The sequence below is a fragment of the Schistocerca cancellata genome, chromosome 7 (assembly GCF_023864275.1).
Source record: "Schistocerca cancellata isolate TAMUIC-IGC-003103 chromosome 7, iqSchCanc2.1, whole genome shotgun sequence".
Lineage (NCBI taxonomy): Eukaryota > Metazoa > Arthropoda > Insecta > Orthoptera > Acrididae > Schistocerca > Schistocerca cancellata.
Genome location: NC_064632.1, coordinates 172283444 through 172306019, shown reverse-complemented (window position 1 = coordinate 172306019; position 22576 = coordinate 172283444). Strand labels below are relative to the sequence as shown.

Below are 22576 nucleotides of genomic sequence, written 5' to 3'. Positions count from 1 at the left end.
TTTATGTACTTCCTGTATTGACAACCAGCGGAACAGGGGCGAACACAAGCGAATGCGAACCGAACATGACCGAATGCTGTTTTCTCGCAGGCACCTATTGTGTACAGCAGACAGAGGTCTCGTTCGCTGTTGCACGTTCGCTTCGTTGCGAAGGGGGGTTGACAGAGACCTCCCTGGGAGTACCCCAAAAGAGTGCTTAACGATTAACCCTAGGACGCCCAAGCCTTTTTTTCTAACTTGGATGCCTAAGGGGGGGGGGGGGGGAGGGTTCGGCGGGCCCGCAGGTATTAAATAAGTTTACTGACGAAAAATTACAACTTTCGAAATGGTTTATGTATTTTAACTAAGGCATCGGTTTATAAATGTTGTTAATTGTTATAAATATTGGATTGATTGAATAAAAAATTGACATATTACAATACAAAATACAGATGTGTTCATACACAATCGACTACTCTGAGTCCTCAACTTCAAGGCAAGAGACACACTTCACAATTTTTTCCGAATGTGTGTTACTCACATGTTTATGACACTGTCCACAATACTGTTTTGGTTTACTTAGATTTTTCTACTTCTACTTCTATGTTTTAGCTTTTCTTAGACAAATATGGCACCGACATTTCCCTGCAGGAGGCTGACGTGCTTCTGTTGTCACTTCTTTGATTTTCTTTTGTAGAGTAGTCTCCATTGATTGAACAATGGGGTTAGATAACCCTCTTGCATTGGCACTTCTCTCTTCTACCTGCAGTTTCACTAGTCCCATCCCAACTTGCAGAAGATAAAGTTTCCATTTGTTGTATTTCTTTTCAGTCCATCTTGGATGTTGCTGGATGGATGTGGTGGTTGCATTGATAGCACAATTGTCGATGAGAGAGTAAAATACAGATAGAGGCCATCTCTTTGTTCCCTTCTTGCAGGTGTACATACGCGCCATTTGATCATGGTATTAATTCCATCTTTAGTGGAATTATAATATGCATTTATCTCGGTTTTATTCTTCTCTCCTCCAACAGTGCCTTTATCTTGGTGCATTGTTGACAACATCAGTAAGCTTTTACTTGGTTTCGTTTTTGCTGTGTAGGACACCAAAGTTACTGGAGGTCTACGTGTTCGGAACTGCACTAACTCACTGCAAGTTTACAAGATAAATAACAGCTGACTGACATCAACGATCACTTCCTCTGAAAGTAAACCGATTGTTTGAATATCAAGAATATCAACCAACAAGAAACTAACTCGCATGGTTGTAGAGATGAGAAATACGAAATCCTGCTAAGGGAAATTTTCTGTAGTATGGAAGCCTAAGGGAGGGGGGTTGTTGGACCCATAATAAGTTTATTTATTTTTTCTTTCAAAGCAGGAATTTTCTATAAAAATGTTACTTGGCCAAAATCAGGGGGCATAAAAAAATTGTGGGTTCAACGAACCCCCCCCCCCCCTTAGGCGTCCTAGGGTTAAGAGGGCAGAAGATTTTTTAGTACCCCCTCCCACGGAAAATTCTTCCTAAGTCTCTTTAGGCTAATGCTGCTATTTGGTGTCTAACACAAAACTGAGGTCGATTTACTCCTATGTTCATGTTCAGTTGAGAAAGTGCAACGTCTCTTATAACACTGATGTCAATAGTAAGTCAAAATCCTGCCTCGTTTTGTTCAACGAGGTTTCCGCTTCTCCGTGAATGCGCTCTCAGCAGCGAAAAAGCTGCGCAGCCGTGTCACAGTTAGAAATCCTCCAGAAATTCTAGATCTCTAACTACTCAGATGTTTACATATCTCGAATGAAGATAACAATCAGGGAAACTATTTGTGTATCGTGTCAGACGTTATCAGCCCAGCTGACTTCCAACGATAAGCGAGATAAGTATTTTATCTTTGTGTGAAGCAAACCAGTAATCTTGTCAAAGGTTGGTTTGTACATGTACAGTGGTGAACTAAGTACAGTATTATTGTTGGGCACAAAGTCTCTTACTCCAGACATACGGCTGACAGTTTGTTATTTTTTTACAAAGAAATGGTAATTCACATGTAAAAGATGCGTTATGCGCCAAAAACAAGGAAACGTAGAATAAGTGCACAACCAACCGCCTTTGGAACGTCGTACCATATAATTATGAGATAACTGTTTGATGAATGAACGACCAAGTCACGTGTTTAGTCTGATCGCTCCGAGATTGGCAAAGTTTTACTGAAGCTCGAAACTTAGTGCGGACTTCAGTGCGAGGCGCTTTTAATAGCTTCCACAACATAAATCTGCCTCGAAATCTGACAGAAAATCCAAAGATATTCTGGTCATATAAAGTACACCAGCAATAAGATTCATTCAATACCTTCACAGTGTGATACCAATGGTAATATTACCGATGACACCGCTGCTTAAGCGAGGTTACTAAACACAGTTTCCCGAAAATTCTTCTCCAAAGAGCATAAAGTAAATATTCCAGAATTAGAATAACGAAAAGCTGCCAACATGAGCAACTTAGAAGTAGATGGCCTCGGTGTGGCGAAACAACTTAAATCTCTTAGTGTCTGGTCCAAATAGTATACAGGTTTCTTTCCAAGAATGCTGATACAATAGCCCCATACGTAGCAGCAACCACTTGCAAGACAGAAGAGGCGCACCACGAGACTGCAGTAACCGTATGAATTATGACCTATATCAATGACGTCAATTTGCACCAGGATTTTGGAACCTACACCGTGTTCTAACATTATGAATTACCTTGAAGAAAACGTCTATTGACACATTGTATGGGATTCACCACCCTGCTGAGCAAATATGCTGCCTGCGACAGAAAATATCTTTGCTGCAATAGAGTCGCAGGTCAGAGCAGTCTCGGCAGTTGTTGCAGTCCCTCGCTGATTTTTTTATACACCGCGACAACAGCGCCCCAAGCGGTGGAGAAGCTACGCTGCTGAATACGGTATTCAGTAAATGTAAACAGTATCGTTTATATTCATTTTTAACATGGTTTTTACGAAAGGCAGCGTATGTAGCGCAATCAGTTGCAGTAATAATAGGAAGAAGACACCACATTTGTCATTCTTCACGTTTCCTAAGGACCCTGAGAGATATGAAACATCACATTAGAGCGCTCTTTATTTACGATTTTTTTCTAAACTGTATTGAATTACTGAATTTGTTTTTCTTTTTTAGGAGCAAGGAGTGGTTAATAAATAGTAGAAGACAGGACGTGCTGCAAAAAAATGTCCTTTATTTGCACAGTAACGTGAAGTTTTGTGCGTTACATTTCGAGTCAAACCAGTTCATGAGCGCGGAAAAGAAGACATTGGTATGGAATGCAGTTCCTACGTGATTTGACGTGCCGAGTAAGCCACAACTAGTGACGATGAAGAGAAAATTGCCATACAAACGTGAAAGTGTTAGCCTACTGCAAAAACAATAAAACTGTCTCCTAACAGAGAAGAAAAGTGTTCCTACACGAGAGACATATATAAAATCACTAACAACGGAATCTGCAACACAGACATCGTTTGAAGATGAAATGCTTAGATTACGTGAAATTATTCGCGTGTTGGAAAATAGTGTGAAATGTAAAAACGTGCAAATCATTAGGCTTCGTACAAAATTACTACGTGACAAGGAAAGTGCCCATCGTAAGAATAAACTGTAACCACAACGTCACAGGGCACAAGTACAAAAGGACAGGCTCATTTTAAAAAAGTATTGTTTCCAAGTACTTGAAAAAAGATGCTCTCGATTTATTGATAAGCCAAATCAGTATACCATTGAATGGAAAACGTGGTGCGAGATGGAAAGATGAAACTAAATTATTTGCACTTAATTTGATGTATTATAGTACTCGGGCATACAGTTTTTTATCACACTGTTTTAGCCTTCCATCAGTACGTGCCTTAAAAAGGTATGTGGAAGATATACAATTAAATTGTGGGATAAATAATAACATATTTCATCTTTTAAAGCAGAAAGTGCAGCAGTTACCAGAAACTGATATAACTGTTAATTTGTCTACGGATGAGACGTCTCTAATGGAAAATTTGATATATGGCAGCTCTAGGGATCGTGTTATTGGATTTGAAGACATGGGTTTCATACGTGGTTGTCAATACTGCATTAGTTATAATGATTAACGGCATCTTCTCAAATTTTAAACAGCCATTAGTATATTATTTCTCCAAAGGACCTGTAATAAAGTTTTAAAACAGTGATGCTTTTTATTGAGATAACCTGATACCTCAAAGAATAAGATGGAAACTGTATTTTTGGAAGCAGGCTTCCTGCAAAGCAGAACGTAATGAAAAGTGATGTGTCGCTTCATTTTTACACAAGGAAGAGCATCTATATACTTCATATGTGGGATATACAGTGTGTATTCTCTTACTTTCAGTGGAATAAGTGTGACTGTAAGCTACATCTTAATTATTTCTTCAAGAATATGTTGCAGCTTATGTCACTTCATTCAATAGTTCGTGCTCTGTTTACTTATATTTCACGATCATTTATGTCTCTCGCTGTTCTCCTAACACTTGTGATGCAAAAATAAAATAACTATTTTGTAAATTACATACAAAACGAATTAAAAACAAACATTATTTTTACGTCGCATCTGCCGTCAGAGGAAGGCGAGCTTTCTGGCCGATAGGGGCGCTAGTGTCACTTGAACTGTCAAATGGTAACAACATTCACATCACAACAGTGAGTGTCGCGACTGTATATCTTAGACAGTGGTTGTAGTCCGTCGCTGGTACATCGCAGTTCATAGCCATGTATTGTAAGGTAAATTTTATTATTTTTACTGGCATGCGCGTAGTTAATCACTTGTCTGACATGTTAATATGAATCTGTTTCAATCTTTTTTGTGATTCGTCAGCATCAGTTGACCCAGATTTGTAATATTCAATTTTTCATATAATGGATAGCAGATCTTTATTATTAATGTAAAAAAAATTCAGAATATAATTTTTACCAGTCAACAACAAAATGAAGGACTAATTTTGCCTTGAGTCATTACCAGTCCAGATCCAGTCATTTATTTAAATTTAAATACTTCAGAAATTTTCTCAGATCATTGTCATGTGTTCTTTAGTAATCAGACGATCACCTGTACAGCTGTGTCAATAAGCAAAGTCAGTTTTTCTAATGATTCAGATCTCAGGCAAATGTTGTCCAGTATTAGTAGATAAGCCAGCGTTGCACTAAGCTATACCATTCACGAGCAGATATATAGACAGCGTTATCCGGCGACACCATCATGAGGTAAGAATTTTTCAAATTATTCAGATTGATTTAACAGGGCCATGGCGTAGCGCTGCTTACTTCAAAATTTATCAGTTTTCATGAGTTAATATATTTAAAAAAACTATCATTTTTATTTTTATAGGGAAGGTTACAACATTGTCAACACGTATCCAGAGAAAAAGGCGTTCTTGTGAAACACAACTAGCTCTTTATTCACAGGAAATAATATGTGTTATCGACAGGGGGCCTCAATTAATTCCATATTTCTGTATTTCGGAAAGCTTTTGGCACCGCTCCTCACGAGAGAATTCTGATCAAATTGGATGCCTACGGAGCATCGTCTTAGTTGTGAGACTGAATTCGTGATTTCCTGTCCGAGAGGACAAAGTACGCAATAATCGTCGGAAAGTCATCGAGTAATACAGAAATGGTATCCGGTGTTCCCCAAGGAAGTGTCACAGGCACCTCTGGTCTTCCTGATCTATATAATCGATTTAGGATACAATTTGAGCAGACTATTAGATTGTTTGTAGATGTTGCTGTCATTTACCGTCTAGTAAAGCCATCAGAATATCAAAACTAACTGCAATTTATATAAGATATCTTATAGCGTGAAAAGTGTAAATTGAATAAGGAAAAGTGTGAGGTCATCCACATGAAAACCAAAAGAAAAACGTTGTATTTCGGTTACACAATAAATCCCACAGATTTAAAGACTGTCCATTCGGCTACACACCTAGGAATTACAATTACAAATAACTTGAATTGGAGCAATCACATAGATAGTGTTGCGAGGAAGGCAAACCAAAGATTGCCTTTTATTGGGAGAACACTCAGAAGATGCCACAGGTCTACGAAAGAGACTGCCTACACTACCGTTGTCCGTCCTCTGCTAGAATACTGCTGTATGATGTTGGATCCTTACCAGATAGGTTTGACGGAGGACATCGTAAAAGTCCAAAGTTTTGTATTATCGTAAAATAGCGGAGAGAGTGTCACGGATATGGTAATCCATTTCAGGTGACAATCATTAAAACAAAGACTTTTTCGTTGCAGCGAAACCTTTTCACGAAATTTCAATCACCATCTTTCTCCCTGAATATGAGAACCATTTATTATTGCCAGCCTACGTAGGGAGACATGATAATCATGATAAAATAAGAGAAATCAGAGATCGTACAGAAAATTTAAGTGTCCATTATTCCTATGCGCCGTTAGAGTGGAATGGCAGAGTAACAATCTAAAGGTGGTTCGAAAAACGCTCTGCCAGGCATTCAAATGTGGAAAACATGTAGCGATGTAGATGTAGAAGTGTAATATGTTATTCACACTTTACCTAAAAAATAAGGAGAAAGAGTTACACAGGGTTTGCGAAATGAAACCCATAGAGGAACTGCTACAAATATGGAATACCATTTCGTTTTTCGTTCACAAATTTCTCAGTTTTTCACGTTAGGAAATGAAAATATCTGTAGCTCATACTGTGTGATGTACATTGATGCTTCCTATATTTTCGAATATATACTACGTAAGAAACATTTCTAAATTAGGCTCAACACAAAGTCTGACATATTTGGCTCTTCAGATTTGGGGGTACAAATATGGAATAGTCCATTTGTTTCACATTTTTGGAGTTAAAACAAATAATGGAAAATCTAATAATTCATTATCAAAGTAGACACTATAAAACATAATATCACAATAGAAAAACACGAAATGTACCATTTTCAGTTATTAAATATTGTCACACTTTCTCTTGTGAAAACTAGAGATCTGTTAAATGAGGTAGCTGTAGGTTTTCGAATCGAAATGTCCTTTCTATGCCGCTTCAAGAAAAGGCGTAACCGCCCTCTTCCAGCCTGTTTACCCAAAAATAGATTCTGGATATTATCGACTTTAGCAAACTGAAATGTCATCTGTTGTAGATTCTATCGGGTAAGTCTAAAAAAATTGGTTTCCATTTTATGCTGTATTCAGTTAGCTCTTATCAGTTCCCTGGAACTTAGAACTACTTAAACCAAAACAGTGCAAGCATATCGGCAGCATCACCTTGGGCAGCATAGTGGCGAGTCATTCGTCTTCTTGGACAACAATTCGCGCCCCCATCGTGCACATCTTGTGAATGACTTCCTTCAGGATAACGACATCGCTCGACTAGAGTGGCCATCATGTTCTCCAGACATGAACCCTATGGGACATGCCTGGGATGGATTGAAAAGGGCTGTTTATGGACAACGTAACCCACCAACCACTCAGAGGAATCTATGCCGAATCGCCGTCGAGGAGCGCCTTGATGAACTTGTCGATAGTATGCCACGTCGAATATAGGCATACATCAATGCAAGAGGACGTGCTACTGGGCATCTGAGGTACCGTTGTGTACAGCAATCTGGACCACCACCTCTGAAGGTCTCGCTGTATGGTGGTACAATATGCAATGTGTGGTTTTCATGAGCAATGAAATGGGCGGAAATGATGTTTATGTTGATCTCTATTCAAATTTTCTGCACACGTTCCGGAACTCTCGGAACCGAGATGATGCAAGGCTTTTTTTTATGTGTGTATATCGTAATTGCACAGCAGCTTTCCGAACACCCTGTACATATTTTCGCAGTCGCCTTCGAAACGATTTGTTACTTCTGCTGTGTGGGAATTCGGTCAACGCATCTCAACATACCGGTGTGACCGACAGTTACCTCAGAGGAGGAAAGCATGGTTCGAAAAGAACTCCTTCCATTTATTCATTTCCTCATTTTCGTATAACCGTTCGTTGACGCAACTCTCACGAAATATCTGAGGAAATCTCTCGCTTTAATGAAGGCGCCGTGCTCGCGTTTATCATACCAGAAAGGAGGGCAGTCCACATTTGCGGTTCGAGGCAATCGTCAGAGAAGATACTTTCTGTCTTGAGTTCAGTCTATAGTCAGAGAAGCCAACTACCCATCTGAGGTGGGCTTGCTTTCAGCAACTCAGACAAGATGAATTGAATTTAAACCGCACTTAAGTAGACAGAGGAATTTTTATCGCCACACGTCAACATATTTGGCGCTGTGTATAACGTTGGATCGTAAACTTATCGATTTGCTTTATCACTGAGTGTATGTTACAGCTACCTCTTGTTTTGTCTGGGTAATTCCAAAGTAATGGCTGCTCGCTGACAATCCTTGAATAAATTGTGATTGTTGTTGCTGAGCGCGAGAGCTTTGTGCGGCGATCGGGTAGAAGTAGGAGTCGGTCTAAACCTTGAGCGTCCCAGGTGCGATACCATAGGCTGCTAGCATTTATTGTTACTCTGTTGCTAATGCATATGGTTGGGGTACGAGATTACAGCGTTATCCTGTCGTTCTTTCCCGAAGTTGCAGTGGTTTCCTCTGTCAGCAGCCAAGGTAACAGTAGTCCCTTGAATGTGATGTGGACCTATACTACTTATTACTGCGTCTTTCGTGCTAGCGGCACTTTGCGTTATGGATTCAGTAACTAGGACTGCGTCTACTGTTTGTATTGCGGACCCTGACTTTGAGGATACTATTTTAAAATGATTTGAAGACAGTTTAGGAAGCGATGTTGAGCCTTATAGTGACAAGGGAATTGAAAGTGAACATAATTCAGAATAGGAAGAGTGAGGAAGTGAAGACGAATTTGTTTTGTTACGTGTGAATTTTTTGAATGAAACAAGTGTTCAAAAATATTTGAAAAATTATTTTACACCAGATTGGAAGACTTTACTAATAAACTATCCTTATTGACAAAACACCTGCATGGTTTTAGAAAGCAAAAGACAACTACCACAGCTATTTATGAGTATCTCAATAAAACCTTAAAAGCACTGGATAATAAGGAAATCACTACTGGTATCTTTTTAGATTTATCCAGAGCCTTTGATGTAATTGACCATACCATACTCCTTAAGAAGTTAGCAAATAAAGGTATAAGAGGAATTGCAAGCAAATGTTTAGAATCTTACCTGTCAAACAGATTTCAAAAAGTTGAAATTAATTTTGAAAAAAAGAATACAACCACCCATCGATCTACTGTCCACTTCTCTGACACAATGCCCATTAGATATGGTGTGCCACAAGGCTCAATCCTGGGACCCATACTGTGTCTGCTATACATTGATGATATAAGCACGAAGCTTGCTACAGGACACACCACACTATTTGCCGATGACACAAGTATACTAATAACGGATCCTGATACAGAGGACCACAACCTAAAAATTAAACCACTTATGTCGTCACTCAGCAAATGGTTCAACGAGAACAAACTGATTATAAACATACAGAAAACAATGTACATCAACTTCAGACTCTCATCCCAAAAAAAAAGAAATGCCTGATGTGATTCTAAATAACCAAGAGCTTATGTGTGTGGACTCTGTCAAGTTTCTTGGCATATGGCTTGAAAGAAATCTTAAGTGGGAGATTCGCACAAATTATATCTCAAAAAAGCTCTCAACTGTGTGTTACATTTTAAGGATACTCAAAAAATCAGTCACAAAATCTGTTCTCATACATGTATATTATGCTTACTTCCATTATACATTACAGTATGGAATCATATTTTGGGGGAACTCACCTGGAGGTAGATATATTTTAAAAATGCAAAAACAGGCAATATGCATAATATGTAATCTAAGACATAACGAATCATGCAGACAACATTTCAAAACAAATGGCATTATGACACTGCCCTCTGCTTACATTTATAATATTGTCTCATTTGTCAAGTCATACCTGTTAAACAATGACTGCACACTAAAATTCAATGGAGATATTCATAACTATGCAACAAGGCAGCAATCTGACCTACCTATGATTCAGTCCAGAACTACCTGCTACAAAAAAGTGTTTTAAATGTTGGGATACAAATGTATAATAATTTACTCAATGAAATCAAAGCAACAAAGAACCCAAGAGCCTTCTCACATAAGTTAAAAAATATCTCTTGGACCATTGTTTTTATGCAGTTGATCATTTTTTTGAAAGAGGTTAAAAATGTAAACAATATGAGAAATGTTCAATTAGGTCTGAAAATTATATACTGTGCATGTCTATGAAATATACTGGATTATTATATACTGTGCATGTCTATGAAATACACTGGACTACTTTACTATTACATTTGTATTGGCTGTGTGTATTTTACCATACAACATTTGTATTTACTGTTTTGTTAAAGATAGCTAACTTCCTCATTGCAAAATAATGTAAAATCAATGTATTAAATATTACTTGTAAATATGTTCCCTTGACCTGTCCAATATCATATGTACAACCGTACAATTTTATGATTTATATTAACTGTTTTGTTTAAGATAGATAATTTCCTTGCTACAAAACAATGTAAAAATCAATTTGTAAAAATTACGTGTAAATAGCTCTCTTGACCTATCCAGTATCATATGTACAGCTGTACAATAATATGATTGCCTGGATCAATAAAAATACAATACAATACAATACAAAGTGATGAAGACAAAAGTGTATAGACTGAATCTTTAGCTAAAGATTCTGCTATAAATATATTTGAACGAAACAAATGTCGCTGGTCGTCGGGGCCTCTTCCAACGATGGCCAAAAGCATTATTTTTCTGCCAGTTGGACATAAGTGGAGTGAATGCGTTTGTCCTTCACCATTCCTACAAAGACAATGCTCAGGAGAGCCGGTTTAATTTTCTGAAGAAGCTCACAGACTCGTTAGTGACATCACAGGTAAAAAGCGAGTCAACAGCTACTACATATCCTGTCCACTTTGTGCATCCATTCACCGTGTTTTGGATGTAGCCTTACCAAGAGTAGAACTCATTGTAAAACGATTGGAAAAACACAAAGCACACTCCACCTGTCACCTAAGAAAGAAGTGAAAGGAGCTTATAGTTGACAGGCTGTAAGAAGCCAATATAACTTGAATTCTGTACAAAAACTTCCAGTGCGTGCAAAGAAAACCTCTGAGAATGAAAATTAAGAATTCTGGTATAATTTTCATTTTATGAATGTTTTATGGGAGTTTTTTATGCTTTTGTTAGTACATGTATAATAAACAATAAAAATATAGCAAAAAGTAAAATTTAGAGAGTAGTGACTTTCCATAGCAGTAACATTAAAATGTAATATTATTTCATTTTGTGCAGTTTTCTGTTTAGATGCGCTTTTTTCGTAAAAATAAACTTCAAAATTTGTATAAACTCTCTCAAGAATAAAATCTCACATGGAATTGATGGCATTTCCAGCAGGATAATAAAAACTTGTTCCCAAGAAATAAGTGGGATTCTTAGCCACATATGTAATAGCTCTCTGAAGCAGGGTATTTTCCCAGATAGATTGAAGTGTGCCATTGTTAAACCACTGCATAAAAAAGGGGATACGTCTGATGTCAACAACTACCGCCCAATCTCTCTTCTGACTGCCTTGTCCAAAATTCTTGAAAAAGTAACGTATTGTAGAGTAGCTTCACACATAATAAAGTTTTAACAAAATGTCAGTTTGGTTTTCAGAAGGGTTTTTTCAACGGAAAATGCTATATATACATTCACTAATGAAATATTAGATGCTCTGTTGGGATTTTTTGTTATCTATCAAAGGCATTTGATTGTGTAAATCATGGAATACTTCTAGATAAGCTCAGGTACTGTGGTATGAATGGGACAGTGCTCAAATGGTTTTAATCATACCTAAACTGGAAGAGTGCAGAAAGTTGAAATAAACAGTTCACATAATATGCAAAAAACTGGTGATTTCTCAAAATGGGGAATGATCAAGAATGGGGTGCCGCAAGGTTCGGTCTTGGGTCCTCTGCTGTTCTTAATATATATGAATGACTTGCCATTCTATATTCACGAAGATACAAAGCTGGTACTTTTTGCCAATGATACACGTATAGCTATCAGACCCAACAGACAAGAATTAACTGGTGAAATTGTAAATGATGTTTTTCAGAAAATCATTAAGTGGTTCTCTGCAAATGGACTCTCATTACACTTTGACAAAACACAGTATATACAGTTCCACACAGTAAATGGGATGACACCATTTATAAATATAGACTTCAGTCAGAAATCGGTAGCTAAGGTAGAATATTCAAAATTTCTAGGTGTATGCATTGATGAGGGGTTGAACTGGAAAAAACACACTGAGGATCTGCTGAAACGTTTGAGTTCAGCTATTAGGGTCATTGTAAATTTTGGCGATATACATCTGAGTAAATTAGCTTACCACATCTATTTTCATTCTCTGCTTTCGTATGGCATCATATTCTGGGGTAACTCATCATTGAGTAAAAGAGTGTTCATTGCACAAAAGCGTGTAATCAGAATAATTGCTGGAGCTCATCCAAGATCATCCTGCAGACATTTAAAGAGCTAGAAATCTTCACTGTAGCCTCACAATATATATTTATTCACTTATGAAATTTGTTATTAACAATCCGAACGAATTCAAAAGTAATAGCAGTGTACATGGCTGCAACACTAGGAGAAAAGATGATCTTCACTACTCAAGGTTAAATCTAACTTTGGCTCAAAAGGGGGTAAATTATGCTGCCACTAAAGTCTTTGGTCACTTACCTAATAGCATCAAAAGTCTGACAGATAGCCATATAGCATTTAAAAGGAAATTAAAAAATTTCTTAATGGCAACTCCTTCTTCTCATTAGATGAATTTTTTGATATAGTAAGTGGGTAATTTCCCCAACCCCCACAAAAAAATATTGAGTGTCATGTAATATTTTGTGTAATGTAATATTTTGTATAGACACCTTTTATTAACCTGACACGTTCCACATCATTATGAAGTGTCGTATTAATGATCTATGGAACAAGTACTAATCTAATCTTCTCATGAATGTGGCTTGTTGTACACTCAATACTGAACTCTAGCATTTGGGTGAAACTTCTTGGTGATGTCTGAAGCTGGAGCAGAGCAGTAATGATGAAGCAAATGCAGCAAGGTCTAGTGGCATCTCCCAGCAAACATTCTGCCGGTGAAATGTCAGGAGCAGGAAAAGTATGAAACGAACTCAGAAATGTCAGTAAGGCATCTTCACATAAATGTGAAGCTCGAAGTTTTGAAATTTGCGTCGTGAACATTCGAATGAAATGTTCAGCCTTGCTGTTAGAATGTGGCGAGAATGGTGCTGTCCTGACGTGTCGTATCTCATCTCGTCACCAGTCTGTTATGTCATCCTTTGCATACTGTGTGGTTCTTTAGTGGATACAGGAATGAGCAACAGATCCGTTCGTGAGTGAAGAACTCAGATATTATTTTATTCTACATCTAATCTCAAATAGTAAAAATAATATGTAACTTTGTTGCTGTAATTGCAGTGTCAACTACTAACAGTAGAGCTGAATGTAGGAATGTACAGAGATACAAAAGATTTAAAAATTTGTCACTCTTCAATGCAATGTCTATTCAAAAGATGTCAAGCCCTGGCGTTTATTTCAAGACTCTGTAAATGTTATTCAACTGACAAGATGTTATTCAACAGACAAGCACCACAGAAAGGAACACTGCATGAATATTTGAACTTAAGCACAGCCACTACTGGAACTCTGGAGAGGGGGTGCTTGCATCTCAGGGCAGCTGTAGGTGACATGACAGCATAACTGGCGGTGTGCATATTTGAAAGTGCGGCTGACTGGCTAGCAACCAATACTGCACTGACCACTGCACAACAGTGATACCACTTTCATCCAGAATGACTAGGAGATGTCTTAGAGAAGATGAAATTTGAAAACTTCTTTACGAGGACCTTCCATCAGGCTCAGGTAATGAAATATGTTTATTTCAAGACTCTGTTAGTGACTCTACATATGAATTCGACTGTGATAATATTATATTATCATGTTCCAAAGAAAGTAGGAATCAATCAGATATAATTTGCTGAAACATAATCGTCGCTCGTAGCTCAGTGAAGCAATACATGAGGGATTACCCTGTGAAAATGCGCTACAAAATATGGATGCTGTGTAATGAATCTGCATATAATTTGAATTTCCAAATTTGTATTAGAAAATTAACTAAAGAGAAGTCTGCAATTGGACTGGGTGCATGGGTAGTGACACATTTACATGAAGAACTTTATAGTAAAAATTGTATTGTTTTCATGGACAATTTCTTCCCACCTTACAATCTCTTCATCCTACCAGAAGGTTAGAAAATGTTTTCAGTTGGAACTCTTAACCATACACGTGAATTCCTTCCAAAAGTAAAGAGAGATAAAAGGATGAAATGCTCAAACTTTGACAGCAGAGTCTGCAATCATGGTTCAAATTAGCTGTGCACCTGTTCTCCATTATGCATGATCCAAGTTTAAAGAGAAAGGAAAAAGATGGATCAACTGCTGTTGAGTGGCACACTCCTGTGTATTGAGTGATTATAACAGGAGCATTAATTCTGGTGTCAATTTTTATCAACTAAAAGTAGACTATGCTTGTGATTGCAAAAATAAAAAAATAGTGGCATGGGAATTTTTTCACTTTCTTGATATATGTGAATTGAATGCATTTATCATCCACAAAGAAACTGAGATACAGCATTTCACAAGTAAAGACTTGTGAAGGAACGTGTTTGAAATACTGTTCGCCAAAGCTGTTGTCCACAGCAGTGACGTAGGTCAAAAATGGAAGACCATCTCTCAATAAAAATAGGTCATATGCAGACAAACAAATAAGATTGGAAGGTAGTGCACATTGGCCAAAACAGGCCACATCTAGAAGATATGCAGTATGCAGCACACGAACATTGACATCGAATGTAGGTGATGGTTATATTAATGTGACTGGACCAAGTATCTTCCTTGAACCTGGTCACAACCACATTGGGCCCAACCACATTCATGCAGCTGTCGAAAAACAAAGAAGCATACGACTGCAAAAATTGATACACATAGGGATCAGGTTAATTTGATCAGATTACCTCCTAGGAAACCACCATTAAATGTATCTAATTCAGGCAAAACAACATTTTCTTAATTGAACTTCTTCGTCAACGTATAGAAAACAAAAGATTTTGGGAGAGTCAGTTCCATGCCTAAAGATAAAATGATTGCAATTCATGTGAAATTCACTTGGGAATGTATAGACCACTATAGATTTTCCTTCAGTACACAAAAGTTGTTCAAGATATTAAATCTGACAAGAAGAGGAAAACATCCTATGACTCATGACTTGCAATCCATTCACAAGACACCTATACTGGACGATTATCTGCAGAAAAGGTCGAAGATCTTCAGTTGCTAATGTCCTTAATACATCCACAGATTAGTACCAAACTGCCCAGGAACTGTGTAGAACAGACTAGTTACTGCCCGAAAGTGATGGTGAGCAGTGAACAACATGAAAATTACATTTTGAGTTTTAAAGAGTTGGTTCATCTTTCTGTACTATGGACAGATACACACAGTGATAATCCAATACAGAAGAAGGAAGATTAGAGTTTAATGTCCCCTTGACAGTGAGATTATTACTTATTAGAGACAGAGCATAACCTGATTATGTAAGGATGGGGAAGGAAACCGAGCATTTTCAAAGGAACCGTTCTGACATTTGTCTGGAGTGATATAGGGAAGTCAAGGAAAGATTTGTGAGAGGTATTTTGATAATATTCTGTTATGGTAGATGTTGAAGGTTTCACACATTGCCCTATAGACAGTCAAATGCATTTCATTCAGCATCTCTCTATCTATAGCCTTGTGCTTTGTTTTACACCTATTATGCATTTTAAGGTGACCTAGCAATAAATCTGAAGACATATTTAAGCAGAAACCCTGGTACATAGAGGAAAAAACTGCTGCTGTGCTCACTTGGGGTGTAGATATGGATAGCAAAGAATTCTGTCTGAGAGGTGAGAGAGAAGGGTCGTTGTTGGTTGAGGAGCTGACATGTCACTTTCTATGCTATTCAGCTGTGACACAGTAATACTAGTTGAGAACCAGAATGAGTTATGCATTATATTTAAATCCTCTTAGAAGTGCATTTGTGGACAATGGAGTGTCTTGAAATTTTTAGACAAATGCTCTTTAATTGTGGGCCAATGTTATTGTAATTGTCTATCAACAGTTGATTTTCCTTTTATATACATGGTGTTACAAAAAGGTACAGCCAAACTTTCAGGAAACATTCCTCACACACAAATAAAGAAAAGATGTTATGTGGACATGTGTCTGGAAATGCTTAATTTCCATGTTAGAGCTCATTTTAGTTTCATCAGTATGTACTGTACTGCCTCGATTCACTGCCAATTGGCCAAATTGAAAGTACGTAATGTTGACTTCCGTGCTTGTGTTGACATGCGACTCATTGCTCTACAGTACTAGCATCAAGCACATCCGTAGGAAGCATCAATAGGTTAGTGTTCATCACGAACGTGGTTTTGCAGTCAGTGCAATGTTTACAAATGTGGAGTTGGCAGATGCCCATTTGATGTATGGATAAGCACGGGGCAATAACCGTGGCGCGGTATGTTTGTATCAAGTCAGATTTCCAGAACGAAGGTGTCCCGACAGGAAGACGTTCAAAGCAATTGATCGGTGTCTTAGGGAGCACAGAACATTCCAGCCTATGACTCACGACTGGGGAAGACCTAGAATGACGAGGACACCTGCAATGGATGGGGCAATTCTTCGTGCAGTTGACGATAACCCTGATGTCAGCATCAGAGAAGTTGCTGCTGTACAAGATAACGTTGACCACGTCACTGTATGGAGAGTGCTACGGGAGAACCAGTTGTTTCCGTACCATGTACAGCGTGTGCAGGCACTATCAGCAGCTGATTGGCCTCCACGGATACACTTCTGCGAATGGTTCATCCAACGATGTGTCAATCCTCATTTCAGTGCAAATGTTCTCTTTACGGATGAAGCTTCATTTCAACATGATCAAATTGTAAATTTTCACAATCAACATGTGTGGGCTGATGAGAATCCGCATGCAATTGTGCAATCACGTCATCAACACAGATTTTTTGTGAACGTTTGGGCAGGCATTGTTGGTGATGTCTTGATTGGGCCCCATGTTCTTCCACCTACGCTCAATGGAGCATGTTATCATGATTTCATATGGGATACTCTACCTGTGCTGCTAGAACATATGCCTTTACAAGTATGACACAACATGTGGTTCATGCACGATGGAGCTCCTGCACATTTCAGTCGAAGTGTTCATACGCTTCTCAACAACAGATTTGGTGACCGATGGATTGGTAGAGGTGGACCAATTCCATGGCCTCCACACTCTCGTGACCTCAACCCTCTTGACTTTCATTTATGGGGGCATTTGAAAGCTCTTGTCTACGCAACCCCGGTACCAAATACAGAGACTCTTTGTGCTCGTATGGTGGACGGCTGTGATACAATACGCCATTCTCCAGGACTGCATCAGCGCATCAGGGATTCCATGCGACGGAGGGTGGATGCATGTATCCTCGCTAACGGAGGACATTTTGAACATTTCCTGTAACAAAGTGTTTGAAGTCACGCTGGTACGTTCTGTTGCTGCGTGTTTCCATTCCATTATTAATGTGATTTGAAGAGAAGTAATAAAATGAGCTCTAACATGGAAAGTAAGCATTTCCGGACACATGTCCACATAACATATTTTCTTTCTTTGTGTGTGAGGAATGTTTCCTGAATGTTTGGCCATACCTTTTTGTAACACCCTGTATGTTTCTCAAGGGAGTAATATTGACATTTCATCTCACACCCACACTTCATATAATGAAAATAACACTTGTCACAGATAAGCATGCATGTTTTCTTGTATCATGATAAGAATAGAGGTAAACAGTGTAGGAAGGTTGTTCCTCACTACATATAGCACATGGGTTCTTCCAGGGAGACAAGTGGTGCAGAAGGAATTAAGCTGTGCCTCTCTCATGCATTTCTGCTACAAAATTTCCTACTTTTTTGATGTCCTCTCTTTGGATTATGGGCTTTCTTTTGCAGAAATGGGTCTTAACTCAAACCTATGATGGATGATTCAAAGGCTTCAGTCTTTTAGTGACTGTTGACTAGCGAGATGAGGACTTGCAGAAGAAGTGCATACACAGTACACCACCTGCTCTAGAATTGTGAGGCTGCAAACCATGTATCTAGTTACACACAATGCCGTATTCAAAATGTTTCCTATGAAATTCACTGCTCTGGGAAGTTACTACCTGTTAATGTGGTGTTGCAGGTGCTGCCCCAAAACATGTGCTGAGGCAGGTGTCTGGCCGCTTCCTGTCAGGCAGGCTGGCTGCCGTGCTGGGTGCATCTGGCGCAGGGAAAACCTCGCTCCTCAATGTACTGTCTGGGTTCAGGTAAGACTGTGCTCTGCATTAAACAGAGGCCAATTAGTTATCAAAAATCAAAGTAAATCTTTATACGTGAGCACTTAGGTTCATTGTAAATGTGACATCATAAACAGCAGCTACTTTTCTTCCAATATGAGACAGAGGATTCTTCTGGGCTTTCCCACGTATTACAGTCCTTAGATGTTCTCAGTATTTCCAAATGGTTTCTACACTTTTTGTGTTAGGTTATCTTCTAGGCCAGGCATCAGCAACCTTTTAGTACCTATGGGTCACATTGTTGAAACCAGAATATTAATATTTTGAATGTTTTGAATAAAGGACAAGTTACAGTTCTCCTAGTACCATTGTTAGAAATTAGACTGTGGTTGGATACGTGCATGAGCATGCATACACATGAGCACATGTGCATGTGTGCACACATATGTGCTTGTACACACATTCATTGACAATATTTATGATCAAATGATGTATCGTACCATCTGGAAAGAGTTATAGATGAATAAATAAATAAAAATATATTGAATCAAACAACGGAAAATTCAGGATGGAATGTAACAATATTATGAAAAGGAAAGTTGCTAGTTACCATATAGCGGAGGTGCTGAGTCGCAGATAGACACAACAAAAAGAAGGCCAATGGCTGAAAGCTTTAATTGTGAATGTCTGTTTGTTGTGCCTCTCTGTGACTCAGCATCTCTGCTGTATGGTGAGTAGCAATATATTGTAAAAATATATTGCATTTTTAGAAAGCACAATTTTATTTAAGGAGAAAAATAAAACTAGTAAAAATAGCCCTTTATAGCCATGCAAAAGTGATAATCTGCAATATACATGTACCAGCAATTTAAGAAAAGCAAAAATTAAGAAAAATGTTGTAGGAAAGTTCTTTTAGAATGTAAATACTTCAGGATTAAAGGAGATCTCTAACCAAAAAGCAGAAGCATTGAGTCGTCTATAGGCACACACAAAGAAATCTTACTAGCATTTGGAGTTATCTTTTGATGAGCTGAAGTACAATAAAATAAAATAAACACACACACACACACACACACACACACACACACACACACACACACACACACACACACATATGTACATACTTGCCTGTGGTCCTACACAGTGCTGGCTAGACTCACAATGCCTATGTTGGTGGACTCACGGTGGGATTAGTGTCAGGTCAGGTGGGCAGAACGAGAAGGTGGTGGCAGGCAGAGAGAGGGACTGAGGGTAGGTGTCTAATGGTTCAGAGGGAGGTGGCCAGTTTGCCAGCTAGGAATGCATGAGGGAGAAGTGGGAGGAATATGGGCTGGCACGATTATAGTGGGCAGTAGGAAGCAGCACATGCTGAAGGTGATGTGGGGACATGAATTATGAAGGGACGACATGATCGAGGAAGGGGAAACTGTTGGGTTTAATGTTCTAGGGCAGTGGGCAATCTGAGATTTAGGGCAGGAGGATTACAGTAGTGGAAGATGTGCTGCAAGCACAACTCCCATCTGTGCAGTGTAGAGAAGCTAGTGGTGGGGGAAGGATACAGATGCTCAGGTTGTGCAACAGATGTTGGATTTGAGCATGTTGTGCTGAGCTGTGTGTTGTCATCAGGTGGTCAACTTTGTTCTTGACAACAGTCTGGAAATGGCCATTTCTCTTGGTGGACAGCTGGTGTGTGCATTGTTTGCAGCAGAGTTGTTACACGACATGGCTGGTTTCACAGATGCCCTGGCTTCTGATGAGATAGGGTAAGTCTGGACATGACATGACTAACAAATGCTATGTAATTGAATTAGGCAGGTCTTGCACCTTGGTCTGATACAGGTATATGTTCCCTGTGGCAAGGGGTTGGGAGAGGGAGTGGTATAGGGATGGACCAGGAAGCTATGTAGGTTGAGTGGACAATGGAATACCACTTTAGGAGGGGTGGGAAGATCTCTGGGAGGATGTCCCTCATTTCAGGGCAGGATGAGATAATCAAAACCCTGGCATTGGATATGATTCATTTGTTCCATTCCAGGGTGGTACTGACAGGTAGGGTTTTACAAGGCATGGCCTACATCTCAACAGGATAGGAAAGGGAAATTGGTCCAGTCAAGAAGGACATCAACTTATATCAACTTATAAAACCTCCACAGTAAACAGTGCTATACAAATTTACAGTAGTCTTCTGTATCAAGTAAAAGACATATCATCATTCTTACTCTTTTGTAAAACCCTAAGGGCATTCTTATTGGATCATTGCTTCTATTCAATAGCAGAATTTCTAGATCATTTAAGATATAAAAGACTTGAAACAAGACAGCGCAGCTACTGCAAGAACCTTTGTGGATATAGCTAAAATTTATGTATGTGCTGAAATAATTACTGTATTCTTATTTGTGTGTGTGTGTGTGTGTGTGTGTGTGTGTGTGTGTGTGTGTGTGTGTGATCAGTAATTAACAGTTTTGTCAAAAGTATTGTTTGTGTAACTATATATGTTAATTTTATTATTTAAACAAATAATTCAGCTTAACCCTTGCAGTAGGAGAAACTGTTAAAAAGAAGGAAGTTTTCGATGTCTTCAGTCAATTTAATGAGTTATGTTTTAATTGCAATTTCTGTAAATTTAACTTTGAACAATGTGTAGTTTCAGTACCTATTATTGTGATGATATATAAGGGCCCAAGTTTTGGTCCCGAGACAGTCAGTCCACGGCAGAGTTTCAGATGAGAAACCTGTGTTGGTTAGATCAACAACAATGCATCGATTTAACTGTGAAATAAGTGCTACACAATTAGGTTGTGTGCTAAAACAATGACAGTGTATGCTCCATACAAACCTTTCTATTATTCAAGAACAGTGAACTTTGTGGTTAGGTTTGTACTGCTCGTAGATATTCAACAGGAAACTGTTGTAGCAGTATGTGGACGTTCACCTGCAAACTATTAATGAGGCTTGTGGAAAGTTAAAACAATAGTGCACTGGCCATATAACTGTGTAATATGTGTTGTGAACAGTGAAAGTAAAAGACTATGAAATGCAACTGTGCATCTGTCGGCTACATCATTTACAGTAGACAATAGTTGCACATCAAACCCCAATTTTTTCAGCCAGTATGTCGACACCAAGGACAACAAACAAGAAACAAAGTAGGCGAGCGTCATCACAAATTCCAGAATTCTGCTGTTTGGACAGCTCATAATTTCCTGTTTCTAACGCACCCAGGAATATTTTTGAACACTGTCTTATTACCTAGTAAAGCCATACCATGATAAAAACAAATGAACTCGGTTTTCATTCATCATTAATTCCACATGCCATCCGGACACAGTGGTCATTGCAACTGCATCAACTACCCTAGCACATCTCCCGTCAGACCAAAATTCTCAGCTTATCCACACACACTGCTATTGTAGTGCCTCTTGCCCATTATCCTCTTTACTCATGGCATTTCACCAATTCCTGTATGAGTTTGAGCTCGATGTGCATCTGCACTAGAGGGATCATTGGTCATCCTTGCCTTAATTAGATATTTTTTGTCTGTTCTTTTGGGCATATCTGAAAGAACAGTTACCATTTTGATCATGTAGCCACTATGAATCAAGACACAAAGAAATTAAATACATTAGCTGCCAATGGGTACTGATTTAAATCAAAGGGGAAAGTTGAAAATTTGTACCGCACCAGGATTCAAACCCAGGGAGGCATGGTAGAATAGTTTACACAGTTGCAATGACCACTGTATCCGGTGTGTATAATCAATTCTTCTACACACCTCTGCTGCTCATATGAGTTCCAGTTCACTGTTAAAACTCTTCCATTCTTCTTCCATAATTTGCAGCTCGCACAGTGGGATTTTGCTTTTTATGTTCCTCTGATTTTATTTCTTCCACTCCAGTTGTTTAACCTTTAACACTTTTATTTGTCTTTTTCACTTTCTGCTTCTTTTCACTCTTCATTTCTCTTCCACTCTTCATATCTTTTATGTTCATTACTAACATCAATGCTTTCTCATGCTTCTGTCACCTCTATATTGTTACCTCTATACCAACCATGTTCCTTATCATCCCATAATCTACTAACATACAATCAATTAC

General features: G+C 38.5%; 1 protein-coding gene across 1 annotated transcript in view; it reads left to right on the top strand.

Moving 5' to 3' along the window:
- The window catches only part of LOC126092152 (ATP-binding cassette sub-family G member 4), a 334730-nt gene that overhangs the window by 269251 nt on the left and 42903 nt on the right, over window positions 1-22576 (top strand). The window contains exon 2 of the mRNA XM_049907622.1: window positions 18389-18512. Within this exon, the coding sequence (XP_049763579.1) occupies window positions 18389-18512 (124 nt within the window). The remainder of the gene's footprint in view (window positions 1-18388; window positions 18513-22576) is intronic.